This window comes from Podarcis pityusensis (assembly GCF_964106645.2).
Source record: "Podarcis pityusensis genome assembly, chromosome: 4".
NCBI classification, from domain to species: domain Eukaryota; kingdom Metazoa; phylum Chordata; class Lepidosauria; order Squamata; family Lacertidae; genus Podarcis; species Podarcis pityusensis.
In genome coordinates this window covers 54,273,838-54,292,770 of record NC_138027.1, presented here as the reverse complement: position 1 = coordinate 54,292,770, position 18,933 = coordinate 54,273,838, and the positions used below count along the sequence as shown (strand labels likewise).

The window sequence follows — 18,933 nt, the reverse complement described above, 5'->3', positions numbered from 1 at the left end:
ATCGGCTTTTAATAGGACGCAAGAGAGGCGTGAAGGTCTCGTTCTCCCCTGGGCATCTCTTTCCTTTGAATCCTTATCCGTCTGGCACAATATTGCCTGTGTAACTGGGTTCTTATCACTTTTATACACTTTTTAAATTAATTAATTGATAGCACCAACTCGTACAGCACCTCATATATGAGAAGGGGTTGGTGCGATCTAGATGTGTAAATATGATTTGGGGGCAGTTTCACAAGAGGAGAAAATCTTATTTTGTCTGAGCGCTACCAGATTATGAGTGCTTGATTCACAACGGGGGCACATTTCCTTTATCCAATGCTGGAGAGCATGGTTTTGGTGACATCTCTATGCAGCAAAAGTTCCATAGCAGAAGAGATTAATGACAATGATGTATATGACTTTAGAGCCCCACAAGAAGACAGAATTTATCCCGTTAACCCTAGCAAAAGGGCTGTGGAAAGCAATCTTCCAGCTTCCTCACAAGGAGTAAGGAGATGGTACACCCCTTTTAACCCAGATTAGCTATTCCAGAGTAACTATCAAGGCCTGGTACCTTCCTTGTCCAGAAGCATTGTAAACACACAGTAACATATTCGTGGTTACACAATACTCATCTTAATGAAGAGTTATTAACCTTTCTTCGCACTCACAGAATGGGTTTTTATTTCCACCCTTTCCCTGTATGTCTATGAGTGCTGCGGCGATGCTAACCAACGTTCGTATGCAGCACCAAAACCTGGTAATTATTTCGGATTAATGTGCGTGGAGGGCTAATACGACTTTGCACACATGGCCAGTCCATGCGGGAGGCGGGGGACAGTTGGTGGGAAACTCGCAAGTTTCATCAAGGTGACTGCGGTTAAGAATAGCCAAAGGTCACTCATGTGCTGGTTCTAGCACAAATTCACTTTCTTCCGAGGCTCCTGAAACGCTCGCCTAGGTTTACAGCGCTCGCTCCATTCATTCCACTGTGAATTCCGCGTGGCTCCCAGAAAGCACAGCGAAGAGCCCCGTGGAGTCGGTGGCCGCGCCTCCCTCCTGTCATTCTCCTGCTCTGCCTGCGGGTGGCGCACGAGATATTCATCTTCTTGCTTTCCTCTTCCGGAGACTGGAGCCCTGACCCCAGTCAGGTAAATAGAGGACAAACGCGATCTGCCCTATGGAGGCAAGAAACCCTTTTTAAACAGCCTTGGAAAGAAGGCTCTGTCGGGACCACCAGAGAAAAGGTGCAGCTTTGTTTCCCCCAAAACAAAGCTGCACCTTTTCTCTGGTGGTCCCGACAGAGCCTTCTTTCCAAGGCTGTTTAAAAAGGGTTTCTTGCTGATGTGAACTGCTCCTTATCTTGTGCAGGAGGGGAAGGAGAAAGGGACTCGTCACTCAGCCTTTCCCGCTGCACCTGCTCCCAGGGTCGCTGCGCTGGAGACATTGCGAGACAAGCTCGGAATCGGAGCGGGAAATGCATGCATGCGTCTGACTGCCATCCAGCGCCATGCAAATTCGTGGAGAAGTGCAAACCCCCTTACGCTCACACTCGGAAAGAACATGCAACGCCTTTTTGGCAGCAATGGGATTCACTTGAGAGTACATTGTGCTGCAATAATATTTACAGAAATCAATTAGGTTCCGAATTTTACAGCGGTGTGTTTTTGTTTTGGATTTTTTTTTTCTTTTTTGTTAAAGCTAAGACTTGGCTTTAACAGGTTTATGGATTGAGCCATCCCCACATTCAAAGAGGCGTCCGTTCTTTCGAGCAGATGAGCCAGCCATTGTTCGCCGGCTTTTCAAGACCCGCCGCTCGGTACCTGCTTTCTCGCCGGCTGCGCCGCGCCTGCTAATTATACAAGCTGATGCAGAGCCATGAGCACTTGGTGCCCCGTCCACTTTTTCTGCTAATAAGAGAACTGCATGCAGTGGGAATGCACAGGGCGCGGGGGGTGCAGGCAAGACTACGTTGTAAACACCGTATCTTGAAGAAGTGATGTCACGAAGATATAGAAATTAAGAGCCACAGTCCCATCTTTTAAAAGGAAAAGATATAGCTATCATAAAATTCCTGAACAAGATGAATGGGAGACCTTCCATCGACTCACTGTGGTTTAGATCGCGCCCCGGCGTTACCAAATGAGGGAAGCACTAGAGAGAGAAATCATACAGCGTTTTATATTAAACATCTGTTAACTGACAAGCTAGTGTTTAAGTGGCTCTGCGGGGTTCACTGTCTCTTTGAGTTTCTTTTTCTTTATTCTCCCCATCACATTGTGGTACGAATTTATCAGCATGTTCAGAGTTATTTCTACATGCACCTTTTGTCTGAATAACTATCGCCTGGGCTTCAGTAAATGCTGTCTCATAAACCTTTTAACCTCTTTGTACAAGCAAATCATGTTGTTTTTTCTTTAATAATCAAGCAGAACCCATCTGCATTTTGAGGAAGACATGAATCCATTGTTGCATTTCCCAAGGAACAGAATGTAGATTTATTTGCTACTGCTCTCCGCTACTACTTATCTCAAAGCCGTTTCCAGAGGGCTACAAATTCCATTCCCACGTATACCCGTTATGTCTTTATCCATAGAAATGCTGTCTTAACTTGGTTAGAAAAATATATAGAAATACACAGAAACGTTGCCAAGTCTATCCCTCGGCGTGACTTTCAACCAAGGCATCAGCAGTTTCAACTTTGTTGTCATCCTGGCAGCCATAAGTAAATCATAAGAACGGCCAAAAGAGTTAGCAAAATGCTAAATCTTTGTTTGTGAGTGTGTGTTTTGATGCTAATATGTCTGCTGACGATCAGGAAATACAAAGCATGTTTGTTCTTTGAGCCAATGGATCTATGCACCAAAATCCACCAGACGGGCTCCTTTGACATTGCGGGATTCCCGAAGATTTTTAAGTGTTGCAAGATTCTCTCCAGTACAAAACTGAATTCCTCCAGTCGCATTGTCAACGGTGACGGCAGGGCTTTGGGGCAGAGGTCCAGAGTCCCACTCAGCAAAATCAGTAGGGGGCTGATATCAAAACGCACGTTACTAGCATTCAGAGACGGGACCATATAAGACCAAAGTCTAAAATTGCCCCACTGCTCCCACCGCTAAAGCTAAGGTGTATGTCGCCAGAGAGAGCTCGATCCAAAAAACAATGAAGCCGAAGTGTTTAGGCTAATGCTGATAGAAACTGCGACATTAGCTATTTAAAGCGCAATCCTGTGAGTGTTTACTTGGAAGCACAGTCAGCATTCAGTGAGGTTTGGTCCCAAGTGTGCGTCGCCAGTGATGTAGCGGTGAATACTGAAGTGCGGGCGATCTTCATGGCAACCCCATCTCCATGTCCCTTCATGGACGTAGCCAAGGGAGGGCAGGGGAGCAGCTGCCCCCCATCAAGTAAAACTAACTGACCAATCACTTCGGTTCTGCCCCGCTCCCCACAAAAGTGCTCCCCGCAACAAAAGCCATGTGCCCCTCCTAAGGCAAGACAACAAAGCTGAACCTTTGACCAATACAGTATCAAACCTCTCCGCCTTACTTTACAAACAGGCTGATGAAAGCGTTTCGGGGGACTCAAAAAGCTCCTTTGCCGTTTTGTGACATTTTGGTTGGTCATAATAAATAAAGGGACTCCGACATTTCTTCGAAGCAGAAGTGGGCTGCTTAATCCTTTAGCTTGCATCCTAGTGTAACCTCTACCTCTTCTTCTTCATTTATCGTACATGGTGAGGGTTTCCCCCCTCGGAGAACAGCTCCTTTATTTGGCACGCAGAGGATTGGCTTGGCAAATAACTCCCAGAAGACATGAAAGAAGGAGCAGGGAGGAGGCTCGTCGTCCTTGCTTGCCTTTCCCTGCTCTGCTGCTGTAGCCTCTATTGAGGAATGACTGCCTAGGTGACTTCCTCTTTACATCTCCATCCTAAACGGCTGCCTTAAAAGAAACAGCCAGTTTTGCCACAACGAAACCGACTTGACGATTCAACTAAGCTCAGCTGAATCTCTCCTCTTCCCCATTGTCCGGAGGAACTGTTATCTTCCCGGCATGTGGGAAGATTGCTGTCGTTGTTGAGTATTTGATGAACTGAGTACATATTTTAAAGGTCCGCACCCCAGTCCCCACCACCTTCCTTCTCCTCTTCCCACCCCGAGTCCAGATATATGAGACACGGGGATCGGGGAGATTCTTCCATCGACAGGAAACCTTTCGAACCGGCTTTCAACCTTCGGGCGAAGGCGGCATATAAATCCAGAACAAGCGCATCGCATGAATAGCAGCAATGCGTTTAGGATCCACATCGTGCTTCCTAAAGTGAGGGTCTTTAAATGTACGTGGAACTTCCTTCTAAGTCAGGTACTGCGGAGAACCGCGGAGTATACCCGCGTTACTTTCCACCCGAGGGGCTAAGCCTCCATCTCTCTTTAAAATGTAAACACTGGACGCCAGGGTCTCCCATCCCAGGGAAACACGGACGCCCCCAGAAACAGACCCCCCGAACCCAGCACAAGCGTCCGTCTCTTCTGTGTTGTTGTTTCATAACCAGGGATTATTTGCAGAACTCTGAGAATTCTCCAGGGCTTCCTCACAGATAAATGTGTGTTTAAATTCCTGCTTAAATTTGAGAACTGGGTCTGTCTCCCAGGTAAACAACGTGCTAAAGGCTTCTTTTTGGAACAGCTCGCTTGGAAGCGCTCGCTTTCCGGAAAGCGGAAGGAGCTTCCAAAGAATCGCCCCTGGCCCCAAAATCAGAACCATCAGCGGCACTTTGAAGGATCCCCGAGGATCTTCTGGGGGCCAGTGGGCATAAGGGAGTACAGTATATAATGAAATCGGCATACGCGGGAGTAAGGCGACGGGGCCGCGATTTATTTTTATTTTTATTTTTGCTGGTTGTTGGCAAAAGCGTACGCGCATCGACCGGCCCGGCGACTCTCAGAGTGTCTGGAAAGCTCCCTCTTCAGACTTCAGACCTTCTGCGCCCAAAGAGTTGCGTGGGAAGGGGAAGTAGGAGACTGAAAGCTGATTCTTCGGCTTTGTAGGTACTGTACGGTATATGACTCGCAACAGTTACGGTTGGTCCGGATTAATTTACCTAAAGCTATCGCCCCTTCAAAAACTCATGGCTAATGCGCTTGAAAGGATAGGAAGTCCCATTCTGACGCCAGTCCGTGACGACGATGATGAACACCGATATGTATGTCATGTAGTATCGGATCCACTTTAAGAAATCCGGAGCCGGAGCAATCCTAATACCTGCACGGGCTGTAGAATGCGACATTTGCAATGCGATCCTAACGCAACTGTAAACATAGAAGAAAATCCCACCGAATACAGCGAGAAACGGAGGAATCGCAACCTTAGTTGATTAATTGATCGAACTTAATCGATTTAGAAGGCGTCCGATGAATCAGGCATTTCAACACCCCCCCACCCCACATTAAGTACTTTATAAAAAAGAAACTGCACGTGACAGGCGCCATCTTAGAAGAGGCCCTTGGCTTCTGTGCGAGAGATCTCGCTTCTGCTAAGGCGCTGCTGCTGCTACTGCGGCACGCGAGCGAGTCCGCCATCTACAAACAAAGAGCGCACCTTTTCTGGGGCAGAAAAACTGGCCGCAGCCCAAAGACAATTCTCTCTCTCTCTCTCTTTCTGCTGGCAAGTCCTGTTTGCTTGCCTGGTGAGAACAAGCAGCAGCAGCGCCCCGTGACTCTCTAAGGGGAAATCGCCTGCTAGAGGAAAGACATCTCCGCTCCCAGGAAAAATAAACGTCTCCCTTCCTTTTAGCAGCAGGCGCCAAACCTGGCTCTGCGCGGCGTCGCTCCGCCCGTTGACTGCAAGCAGCGCCCGCGGGCCGAGGGATGGCGCTCTCCCAACCCAGTCCCGACTCCTTTTCATTTCGCGCTTGAGTCGAGCGGGGCGGGGAGAGAAATTGCTGAAAGGTCAAGGCTGCCATCCTAACCAGGGCTGCCCTCTTGAATAAAATGTTGGGGAGGGGGGCAGGTAAGCCCCACCCCGCATAATCGATCACATGACTTGGTCACGTATTTGAATGGCAATGTCCATCATCTGGGGGGGGGGGTTCGGCCCCCTCAAATATTTTATCGGAGGGAGCCGAAGACCCCTTGATCTCCCTAGGAATTGGCTCCTACGATCCTAACCATGCCCATTTAGGACTAAGGCCCCCTAGATCCAATGGGCCTTACTCTTAGGTAAGTGTGGGGGAGAAGCAGTAATGTCACTTACCTGGGACTGTGTCCCATTTAACTCAGTCGGGTTTAGTCCTAGCCCCGCTTACCTGGGAGCAAGCCCCGTTGAATTGAATGGGACTCGCTTCTGAGCGATGTATAGGATTGCGCTGCCTGGAACCCTGGGGATCTATAAAACGTGGAAGTCTGGCGCAAAGGCTGCCTCGGGAAGTCTGGGGTTGCCCTCCCTGCAACACGGACGGCTCCTCTTGGAGGGGGCTTCCTTCCTTCCTTCCTTCCTTCCTTCCTTCCTTCCTTCCTTCCCCCTTGTCCCAGACGCCCCTTGCCCTCCCTTCGCTTACGGCGGTCCTTCAAGGGATCCAGCGGGGCTGGAGAAACAGGAGAGGAAAGCAGCTGGGTGTAGCGGAGGGAGGAAAACCGAGGGCGCCTCTCCCCCTTACGTATCATCCAGAGCGAGTTAAATCCGACGGAAAACTGCTGATAGCGCTGACACTTGATCCTAAGCACGGTTTACTGCATATTTCAGTCAGGGTCACCATCAGCTTTCTGGTCTGGCTTGCCCCCCTCGCCCCCGCCCACATGCCTTAAGCCAGTCTTCGCCAAGCTGTTGCCCTCCAGATGTTTGGACCAAAACATCGGGAGGGCACCCGGTTGGTGAAGGCTGGTTGAAGGCATAGGCAGGAGGAAGCCACAGGCATAGAAAGGTCCAGGAGCTCTGGCGGAAATATATAATCCAATTTCCCGAGAGCATCGGGTGTTTAGGATGGCGGTTTTAGGAAAGGCCAGCGGTCCTTCTGGGTCTTAACCAGCCGTCACACAAACAAGAACGTTAAAGTTTCCTCTCCTTTATTCGAGGTGCAAACACGCCTCTGCCCTTAATGTCAGATAAATAGGAGCTGAGACTACACGGGAGGGAGGAGATGGCACTCTGCGAGTGCTGGGGGTGGGGGTACTCTCGTCTTTATTGGGACCTTCGGACCCCGCCTGAAAATAGCTTGCAGCAAACATTTAACTTGAGAGTAAGTCCCTTTCGATTCAGCAACGCCTTGCATCTGGGTAGGCACGAATCGGATTGTACTGTCAGCCCCGCATTCCTTCCCCAAACATACTACAGTACAGTGGTACCTCAGGTTACATACGCTTCAGGTTACAGACTCCGCTAACCCAGAAATATTACCTCGGGTTAAGAACTTTGCTTCAGGATGAGAACAGAAATCGTGCTCCGGCGGCGCAGCAGCAACAGCAGGAGGCCCCATTAGCTAAAGTGGTGCTTCAGGTTAAGAACAGTTTCTGGTTAAGAGCGGACCTCCGGAACGAATTAAGTACTTAACCCGAGGTACCACTGTACTGCATTGTTCAGGAAAGTCTCCCCACGACCAAATTGCGTATTTTAAAAAATTGGTGTGCAATTATTGAAAACAACAGCAACCACCCTGTGCTCTGCCGCCCAGATCCTAACACCTCAGTAGAGCAAGCGCGTTCATTGTCACTTACTTGCATAAAAGTATTCTAATACAGTACAATCCATGGCATGTCTACTCAGAAGTAAGCCCCATTAAGTTCAGAGGGATTCGCTCCCAGGTTAGGCGACAATTAACTCCACTTACCTGGGAGTAAGTCCCACGGAACTCACAGAGATGTATTTCAGAGTAGATTTGGTTAGGATTACACTGTTAGTGTGGATAGGATTGTGCTTTAAACATGTTTACCCATAAGTAAAGTAAATGTGAATTCACTTGGACCTGGTATATAGTGTTAGCTTTTCTGCTTTAATCTACTCTAGAAGTAGTGATTAAATAGATGGAATATAATTGATCATGCAATATTCATAAAAAAACCAGAAACAGTAATAAGACCATGCGCTGCGGGTTTTCAATTCTAACTGAATAAGAACAGCCAACGCCAAGGAAAGCTGAAAATCTCCAGGTTCTTCCCGCTGCTACAGAAGCAGACGGCTGCCTTCGGCAAACGCTGATTGATAGTAAACAGGGGTTTTGTGCTCATGGCACGTTAAAAGGTGCATGAAGTATTTCAGCTGAGAGAGAAAGAGAGGGAGTGTGTGTGAATATACAAAGCCCTCGGATTTTACAGCCTAGTCGTTCTGTGCAAGACGGCTAAGTTTTTATTTAAGTGATCCACAGTTGCGTCACGGGCGTCTTAGTATTCTGAAGCTGGGCTGGGAGGTGACTAAACGTGAAAGGCAGAAAGCGGGATACCTTTATAAATGAAGCGAGTCCCGTTAAGATCGAGTGGAAAAGTCCTTAAACCCGAACTGGACTTTGGATTCTAAGCACATTGACTCGAAGTGGGAGAGTCTCTTACTTTTTCTTAGTGCGAGAGTCCTCCGGCTTAACCAGGCTGTGGCGTTCCCCACCACTACCTTGGCGGCGCCCCAAACCCAGTGCCACCAGGGCAGAATCTGGAGGGCTCCCAAGCGCAGCAGGGTCACATCTTGAAATAGCACGTAACGCATCCTAATAGAGGTGCAGACCACTAAGTCCGCAGGCTGCAATTTACCCAGTTGCCCCTCTCTAGCCCGAGTCCTCCGCAGTAGTTGCGTTTAGAGAGGGGTTGTGAGCCCCACGCGCCCTTTTCTATTTCCCCATGTAAGTTAACCAGCAGGGCAAATAGCAATGATGGCGCAATGCTAGCAGAGCAGGATACAGTGGTACCTCGGGTTAAGTACTTAATTCGTTCCGGAGGTGCGTTCTTAACCTGAAACTGTTCTTAACCTGAAGCACCACTTTAGCTAATGGGGCCTCCCGCTCCCGCCGCCGATTTCTGTTCTCATCCTGAAGCAAAGTTCTTAACCCGAGGTACTATTTCTGGGTTACCGGAGTCTGTAACCTGAAGCGTATGTAACCCGAGGTACCACTGTATTTAAAGCGCGCACGACATACATTTAAAGCAAAGCAACTGAATGATGGGGACCGTAGTTTCTCCCTCCTTCCCTACGTGTCCCAGCACCCTTCATAAACTACAGTTCCCAGGATCCTCGTGGGGGTGCTTTCAATGCAGTTATGGCACCTTTGTATTTGATTTTGAGCTGATAACTATACGATTATAAACGCGGGCTTATCCGGGGAAGAGACCTCTAGGAAAGCGTTATCATATGTATGTCTTTCTTTCTGGATTAAGAAAGGACCGAGGTTCCAGGTTTGCTCGCTTTTTAAAAAAGTCATTCATTAAGCAGCTGGCCTCCCCTTTTGGTTTAATCATTACGAAGCGGGCTGTTTTTAAATGTCCATTTTCATCGCTACGCGGTGTCACACTTTAACCATGGCGTGTCCCCAACCTGGAGGGACCTGGATGCGGGCGGGGGGGGGGGGCGCTTTCCTTCCTAAAGTGTTCCTCTTTCCCCCTCTCCTATTGTGGAGGGAAAAGAAAACACCCGCGGAGAGAGGGGGGGAAGGGAGGGGGGAGAGGAAAGGAAAATGAAGGCATCCTGTTTTATATTTTTGTTTTACAGCAATAAACGGTCGGACATGAAAACATGCGCACACACAAAATCCAAGCACAGCGGCGGGTGGTGTTACAGAGCCGAGATCTGACGCAGGTCTCTGCCTCCTGCCTGGACTTTAATTCGTGGATCACGAAGGTCAGCGCAAAAGCTCAGGGGCGAAAGGGGAGAAAGTCGAGCGCGATATTAGATCCTGGGGAGCAGCTGGGGATTCTCACTGCGGGGCTCGGGGACTCCGCCGGGTCAGTCGAGAAACCTCGCCAGCATCTGCTGAAAAGGCTCTCGGTCTGATCCCCCGATCTGTAAGAGCTGAAGAGCCAGGATTTATGTCGGTCAGCGCTCCCGCGTTCAGCCCGCAAAGGGCCCGCTCATAAAGGCGGTTTACTTGCACGTAAGACCCAGGGCGTTCAATGAGGCCGACGGCCTTCATGCGTCTCTTCGGGGTCGCAGGCGGCCTTAGCGGCCACCTGTTTCATGCAGGATCAGGCTTCAGCGGAGGCTGGGGCTGCCTAAGCCCAGGGGAGCCGGGGGTTCAAAGGCATTTCCTCCTCCCAGCGGTGCTACGGTTTCCTTGCTCCTCAACTCCCCCCAACCACACTTCTTCCTTCGCCCCCGCTAGTCAAGAGAAATGCCCAGCCAGGCTGCTGCGGGAACCTCTTCTAAGTACCAGGCAGAAAAACAAGGGAAGTGCAGCAAATCTCTTGGAAAGTGCCATATTTTAAAAGGAAGGAAGGAAGGAAGGGGGGAGCGGAAGACATTTATTTCGATACATTATATACGGGCGAATCTAAATTAATATTCCATATAGAGTTGCGTTTGCATTTATTGCACACCATACAAACCATTACGTCTAGAGAAATCCGCAAACTGGGGGAGTAGGTGGTTTTGTTCTTGTTTAATGTATTTATTTGGGCCATAGGACACTCTTAAGTGATTGCTGTCGGTAGCAGATTGCAGTGGGTTTCAACTTTCCAGCGCAATCCTGTTTTTGGGCCTTTTCGGTGGGCTTTTCTGGTTATAAAGGCCTGGGAACCCTTACAGGTTCAGCAAACCTTTTCAGCAAGGGGCCGGTCCACTGTCCCTCAGACCTTGTGGGGGGCCGGACTATATTTTTTTGCGGGGGAATGAACAAATTCCTATGCCCCACAAATAACCCAGAGATACATTTTAAATAAAAGCACACATTCTACTCATGTAAAAACACCAGGCAGGCCCTACAAACAACCCAGAGATGCATTTTAAATAAAAAGACACATTCTACTCATGTAAAAAACACGCTGATTCCCGGACCCTCCGCGAACTAAGATCCGGACCCCGGGCCTTAGTTCGCCTACCCATGCACGTAACCGGAGCCCTTGTTCTTGAAAGATACACGAAAAGGCAAATAATCTCTCTTTCTTTCTCTCTCTCTCTCCTCCCGTCCTTACTTTTTCCTTTCTGTCTCTTTGCTTAAGAAAACCAAATCCACCCGAAGTGACATTCCCTCCATGCATCCCGGACGATTGTGAGTTGCTAGCAACGACAGAGACAGAGAGAAAGCGAAACCCCTTGAAATAAATAGCTTGTGCGTTGCAACATGTTTTTCCTGGGGACAATGAGGAAGAACCGTCAGGGAGGTCCTATATAACACCGAACTTTCCGCTTTCCTACTGTATTTAACAGATCCCCAACTTTGAAAAGAACTGCTGAATACGAAAGTTAAAAGAACCACCCCCCCGCCCCCAGAAACCCTGCAATTAATAAACCTGATTACTTTGATTTATAGTCCCAAAGGGGGTTTCGGGGGACCGCCACGTCCTGTTCTGAAGAGGGCTGAGGCTCCAGTCTTAACCCCGTTCACCTGGAACTTAGCCCCATTGAATTCAACAGGGCTTACACAGCAATCGTTACCGTGTCTACTTAGAAGTAAATCCAACTGAATCCGTGGGCGTAAAATGGTTTCCCCCCTATCATTTTAATTGCCCTCGAGGTGTCCCGGTCCTTTAGAAAAAGTGTCCAGGCGAATTGCGACCCTCAGAACCGGTCCCTTCAAAAATCCCAAATCGGAGCATGCACGCACAAAAAATCGCTCACATATTTTGTGCACCTTCACTTCTCAACACAGGGAGTTTGGCTAATTTCTAGAAGGAGCGCGGAAGGAATTAAAAAAAAATGGATCAAAATTATCTCTCCGATATTACTCAATTCCTATGTTTTAAGATACGTGGGGAATCTTTTCAAAGTTTACAATCACCTTTTGTAAGTATGGCAGAATTCTCGTATCTCCCTGCTGTTAACTTGGTACTTTATTCACACTTCTTAATTTATGAAATAATGGAGAAAGAGGAGCAGCCCAATCTTCTCCATCTTTACTGGGAAGTAAGTCCTGCAGAGTCCAGTGGGATTTATTCTAGGAATGCCCAGGAATACAGAGTCAGCGGCAGCCCTAAATCCACTTCCCTGGGAGTAAAATCTATTGAACTCAATGGGACCTACTTCTGACTAGACACGCTAAGTATTGCAGCGTCCTTAGCTTTTGTAAGTTCAGATGTTCTCTGTTTAATGGATCTTTGTTAAAGCTAGACTTTGCCGGTATATCTCCGCAGCAGGAACACGAACATGCTGGCAAACTTTTTCCCCCTGGTGCTTCCGGTTGGACAACTTGGTATATGCCTTTAGAGTCTGACTAGCAGTCAATGTTAGGGCTGCAATCCCATGCCCAGTTTCCTGGGAGTAATATCTGTTTAACTTAATGGGCTTTCCTACAATCCTCAAAGTACTTACTCCCGAGTAACACCAACGAACTTTATGAAATGCCGAAGAAGCCGAGTGAGGCTGGAGCTGCAATCGCCTTAACACCTAGAACTCGTCTTAAACAGGACTGTGGATTCAAGCTGCGAAAGGAAAATCGGGGCTTTTGAGGTGTCTATTATTTTCTTACGCTCCACGGTCTCGAGACAGGCCAAACTAGCACTTGATTTGGTATATTTTCTTTAGGCAAACTGCCTCAAGTTATCAAGGCAGAGGAGGGGGAAGAAAAAGAGTGAACAAACTGCACGTCCGGTTGTTACTTCCTCCGACTGAAAAATGCGCAGCTCAAACGCACCTTTCCAAGTGAGCAGGGATTACGGACAGTGTTCGGGTCCACTAAGAAACTGCCACTGAAATTATTGGGACTAATTGCTTCCTTGTGTAGGATTGTGGCGTTTTCGGGGGGGAATGAAACCTTGGATTCAAAGCTTATGAAATAAAATGCCGAGGACTGGAGAAATGAGGGCATCCTTTTGCTGAAGGAACCGCAGTTTTGCCTGAAAATCTACCCAAAGAAATTGAAATGATGTAGCTGGCTATTCTTAAGCAACCTCCCACAATGCCTCTTCTCTGAGTTAATTTTAAGAAGCGAAGGGAAAATATCCCAAAGAGAATTCTTAGCCAGCAGGAGCTCTGGTGACTTGGGAAGAGCATATTCCCGAAGCTACTTGCCTTCCTTCCGACGGGATGGGGCTTACAGCTATAGCAAACGCTTGATCAAATGAAAACAAAACTCTCGGCTTTCCAGGCAACAGATGCAAAATGAGCTCATTAGAAGAGGTCCTCAACAGGCCAGAGTTTCCCGAAAGCAAGAGTGAGAAGGTAAACCCAATTGATTTCAATATAAGCTTTTTAAAGGATTAGGATACAAATAGGACAACGATTTCTACTGTAAGCTTCCTGGGGCAGGGAACTATTTGTTACAGTGTAATACGCCATGTACGCTGCTTAGATAATAATCAAGCTTGATAGAATACCAGCCTCAAGCACATCAGCTTGGAAGCAAGCCCCCTTGATTTCAGCGTGATCATCAGTGCAGTCCTATACCTGCCTACTCAGAAGTCCCTTTGACTTCGATGGCACATACTCCTAATTAAGTGTGCATAGAATCCTAGACATACTTTCACGGGAGTAATTTCCATTTAACTCAGTGGCATTTACTTTCGGCAACTTTCATAGAAATGTACTTTTATTAAGTATGCGTAGGGCTCCGACCTTAAGGAGAGAGATATAAAACAAAAAAACACTGTCTCAAACCACTCTGAACTAGATAGTTTGTTCGAAGACAGGACATATTTCCAAATCCGAGTGTACAAATAAAACGTCTGCTATCAGAATTAGAGCGGCTCAGGTGTAAGGGTGACTTCCTTTCTGACCCAGCGATTGTTAAACCATAAAACGAAAAATGAAAGTCTATTTTCCCATCTCTGGAGGAAGTGATCCTACGAAATGCGGAAGTTGGAAGACTCAAGCGAGTAAGCCAAGCCACAAGGCAATCTTCACCAAATGGCAGGTGCATTTTATTTTAGGGTTTAGGATTGTAGGGGAAGAAAACGCAAGGACAGTACATTTAATCTGACGCAACCCTGCCTCCAGAGGGAAAGAGGTGGGTAAGTCATCTCTCTCTGTGTGTGTCTCTTTGTTTGTAAAGGAGAATGAACATTATTTAAAGCAGTGCGCGGGGCTTATCAGGGCAGAGAGGCTGCTTTGAGCAGCTGTCCGCGGCGCTGGATGGAACTAATTATATCTCCTGCCGTCAGCTCAACTCAGCTCGATTCCCGGCTGGCGCTGCCCACCACCCAAGCCGGCTGAGCGCTTGTTTACAGCGGAGGCTAAGACGCAAATCTCCCTGCGACTCCTGTCAATTTCAAGGCTGGCGCTGAGGAAGGGTTTCCGCCGAAAGCGCGGCCCTGCAGGCGGCTGCACGAAAAGGGAAACCGGCGAAATCCACACCATTGCGGATAAGCCGCGGTGGAGAGTTTACTTACACCACTTTCAAATATGGGAGACCCAGCGGGCTTCCTGGGCCGAATCTCAGCTTTTCAGTTTGTACTGCAAGTCCAGTTATACTGCTAGCTAATCTTACATCTAGGAATTGCCGCTGATCTCGCCTCTAATTCCAGTAGGGCGCATTTTAAAGTAGATATCTTAGAATAGCAGACCTTACGCCTAAGGTCTAAATGCGTTTAGGGTGCTGGATTTGCGAGAGGGGGTTTGAGATCGTGTGCGACTCTCTGAACCCCCAATTAAGCTGATCTGTATTACAGTATAAGAAAACTTAAATTAAATAATTCCGCCTCAACTTTCAAATAAAGTTCTTCTGGCTGCAATCTCTCACACACTTCTGAATAGGAACGCATAGAATTGCACTGCTCAGTCATTTCCTCTTGCATCTGTTCACTTAGATCCTCAGCGCATTTACTTAGGAGTAAGCGCCATTGCTTTATATGACTCGTCTTGTGATAACGCCTCAGGTTGGAGGTAAGTGAGTTTACTTTCCAGCTCCTCCCCACTCGATCGCCCTCGGGCTGTCGAGTCCTTTATCTACTCAATTCAGCTTGTTTTGCTAGTTAAAGATACGGATAGCAGGACTGTTGTCTATTTTTCACCTGGACGGTTTTCGGGACAGTATATGCGATTCAGGCAACAAGCGAGCAAATCTGTAGTGTTGGTAGGCCCTTGATCTTGGAAAACGTGACACTTTCCCCCCTAGACCGTGAGATACAAAATGTAATCTTCCAAAGTTTTCTTTTTCTTCCCTGAGTCTGGCAAACCATTGACTGTTGGCGGAAACCCCAGCAGTCATGGCTAAAACACGGACCTCCCCTTTTTCTGGAACGTTAAACACACCTCCCCCTCTTTCTTCTAAATATTGCTAGCAAAGTTTAGTTAAAGGGTTTATTTTGCTGTGCTTTTATGGTAAATTGTCTGACAACTGACTGACAAATCCTGTCTTGTCTTCCTCCCACAGAAGTCCTATCAGATGCAGTACATGTGACATCGGAAGGATTTATATTTCTAATGGTGGAAAGTGCTTCACTGTCCTTGCTGCAATGGCCATCTCTCTCCTGCAAGTCTCTTGACTTCAGCAGGGCAACTCCAGCACTAAACGCGTTGCAGATTGCTGCAAATACCTTTTATTTCTGCACTCAGGCTTCCGCGACTGGAATTAAAGAACTCTCAGTCCGATGTTAAACACATTTCGTTAAGCAAAAGGCCACTGAAGTTATTTTAAAGAAACGCCGTTTGGGGTTCTTGGGCCACAATCTACAATTCTTGAAACTTCAGAGTAGTGCTACAAAAAGTCACGGAAATCGGTCCCAAAAGCAAAGGGCTTCACTGCAACTAACAAACATAGGAACAAGGGAGAATTGGGGGGGGGGGGGCGATCCTTGGCTGCCTTGACGTCCGTGGGGCTGAACAAGTTATTCAGCTGGTGGTGTCAGAGAGCGGCCACCCAAAACGTTGCAAATCGAGCTCTGACTGTCTGTGTGCAGAGAACTAAACCCCGGCCTCTCCAAGGCAACCCCGAGAGCTCACGACAGCCTCCGTTGTCAATCGAGTAGGACCCTAAGAAGCCCCTGGATTGGCCCCAAAGATCCATTTAGCCCGTGGTTCTCTTCCGGGTCCTCCTAAAAGCCAACTGGTGCCTTCAGACCAGGATTTGGGGGCGTACGTCCAGGATCCCCCCTCGACAGAATCAACCCCAGTAGGGTTAGCTGACCCACCTTTGAATCTGAATGCTTGCCCCCTAAGGAGGCGGGAAACCACTAAGCCCAGGGTCCAACATTTCTCAGCTGCATCCCTGGACCCCCCCCCCTACCCGCCCACCTCCCTCGACCCTCCCGATCTGAAGGGGCAGAGGCGAATCCGCCTCGTCCGGAGGACTCACCTTCGGGGAAGACGGCTCTCATCTTGAGGTAGCTGGTGGTGAGGCGGATGATGGACGCCTTGTCGAGCTGCGACGTGATCGCCGACGGCAGAGGCAGCAGCTTGGCCAGCTCGTAGAACTCGCCGTTCTCCTTCTCGCGACGCGTCTTGGCGGCGTTCTTGGACTTCTCCTTCATCGCAGCGGCAAGTGTGGCGAGGCGGACGCGAGGCGGGCACTGGCATAGTCTCGGGCCCGCGAGGCTGCTGCAGGCGGGCCGCGAGCAGGGACTTCGCCTGGGCCTTCCGACGGCGGCGGCGGCGGCGGCGGCGGGCAGCACCAGCCCCCGTGCCCAGACGAGGAGGAGCGTGAGGTGGCGGCACCCGGTTGCCTCTTCTCCCTCTCTCTCCCTTTTAAAGCGGGCTGGCGAGATGGCCGTCCGAGAACGTCGGCGTTTCTATCTCTCTGCGCTTAATGGTCTCCCTCGCCTCAGCGCAGCCTTCGAATGAAGCAGGCGGCCACCCGGGCGGGGAACCTCGGCTCGGCGGCGTCTCCCCTGAATCGAGACTCGCTCGCCCCGAAGGCAGGGAGGAATCGCTCGCTCCTTTCCCTCCGCCTCTCTCCCCGCCCCCCTTAACACGTGTGTACTTGCTGTGTTTATTTTAGACCCCCCTCCGGGCCAAACTGGTCTGCCTTGTGCGTCACACGCGCCCCAGCCCTTTCCGCGCCCCTCGGCCGGGAAGGAGAGCGGCTCGCCTGGCTCCCAAAGGAAGGGCTCCGCGGGGATCCGTTTCCCTCCGAGAGAGCCCGGAGTTGCCACAGGGCGTGTGGGGACGTCGCTCTCTCCCGCCCGCCCCGCCCCTCAAGGCAGCAGCGAGCGGCTCTCGGCGGTGGGCTACGCAGACCTGCCGCTTGGGCACTTGGCGCGCCAACAAGCCTGAGGGGATCTTTTTTCTTTCTTTCCCGCCAGAAAGAGAGAGAGAAATGTCCACCTCCCCTGGCTGGGGTGGTTCTCTTCCCTGCTCTCTTCCCAAGCCTCTCTTCACGGCCACCGGAGCGAGAGGAGAGCGCTTGCCGTGGCTTGGCTGGGCTAGCGGAGGGCGGCTGCGCTGCGGAGCTGTCGCCGGGCGCCGCTTCTCCTCCGGGCGGCAGCCAGGCTAGAGAAAGAAGCTCTGAAGTGGGCTCGTCAGTTCCTGGCGAGGCAAAGGCTGAGAGCCGCCGGAGGGGAGGGGGAAAGCGCGCCCAGTGACGTCTGCGTGGTCTGCTCAGGGCAGCGGCAGCGCCGTCCAAACCAGCCAAATACAGGCCCAATTAACACTCGAATTGGAGGGACGAGGAGAGCGCGCGCGCCGGGTGCGTGCGAGTGGAGGGAGGGGACTAACTGGACGCAGGGGGGGGGGCAGGCAGGGTTTCCCTTCGAATGGCGCGTTCCTATTTCCACTCTTATATCCTGAAGCAAAGCGCTCTCTCTGTCTCGCTCACACAAATAAATAAATAAACCTCTCTCTCTTTCTCTCGTTTCGCCTCAAACCATCAGCCTTCTGACAGCCCCTCAGCCCTCCCTCCTTCTTTCAAATATGCGTTGACTTTGCAAGTAGATCCCCTCGATTCCGAGGGCTGGTCTTTCCAAGAAGGCCCCGCTTCGGGCTGGCTTGGCTCGAGTGTCTTTTCCCTCTGCGAGGGACCCTCAGGCCCGCAAGCCTCGACGCCCGCCCTCGCGACCCTGGTGCAAATGGCGCTGGTTTCGAGGGAGCTGCTCGCTTCCAAGTGCAGACGTCCTGCCGTGGCCGGCCAGGAAGGCGCTTGTCTTTCAGCTCTCTGTCCACAAAAGAAGGATCTCGAAGGCAGTCTTTCCAAGCAAACGCCTTGCCTTATTTAAGATCCTACAGTTTTCGACAGAATCTAGGCATTTTGAAACAAAATAATCCGGCGCCTGATCCCCGCCGGATCCAGAATCCACTTAAAGCAGCGGTCCCCAAAGCACTGAACTCCCCGCAATTTGTTTGTTTCTGAATAAACGTGCTTAGGATCTGATCGCGCTGGAAGTTAAGGTTCCTTCGGTCGGTTAAAGGTCCTTAAGTTGCACTAGTTTCCACTCAACTGACCAAGCTTGTTACCTATTAAACTGGGAGTGAGGCTTCAGCGGTTTCTGAGCAACCATATTAGTTAATGGATCCTGACTGGGTTATTAATAATACATTCCATTAAAACGGTGGGATTTCCCCTCTAGTGAGCAAGAAAAAGGTTTGGGGTAAAAAATCCCTTCTGGACTCCCAGGCATGTTATGAAAGAGCGGATCAACATTACTTAGGCGCCCATCCTTGACTCACTTCTGTGCCCCACTGAACTCAATGAGGCTGGCTTCTGAGTTGACAAGCATACGACTGTGCTGTTAGTTAATCGTGTCCTCTTCCAAGTACCGGTATATATGCAACCCCTTCATCTGTCACCAGACTTCCCGTCAACCTAGCTGATTGCTCAACCCTATTCCCAATGTTCATAGGGATGCGCGATCCTGCACACACGTCTCTGTGGGTCAGTCCCGTGCAACTCTGTGGGACTTTCTTCTGAGTTTAGATTTGCGGGTCCCCAATAGCTCTAAGACGCATTAACGTAGAGGCCCA

General features: G+C 49.6%; 1 protein-coding gene across 1 annotated transcript in view; it reads right to left on the bottom strand.

The window, feature by feature from the left end:
- SIM2 (SIM bHLH transcription factor 2) overlaps window positions 1-17,056 on the bottom strand; it is a 51,409-nt gene extending 34,353 nt beyond the window's left edge. The window contains exon 1 of the mRNA XM_081004428.1: window positions 16,334-17,056. Coding sequence (XP_080860554.1) covers window positions 16,334-16,508 — 175 coding nt within the window. The 5' untranslated portion in view covers window positions 16,509-17,056. The remainder of the gene's footprint in view (window positions 1-16,333) is intronic.
- Window positions 17,057-18,933: the final 1,877 nt, after the last annotated feature.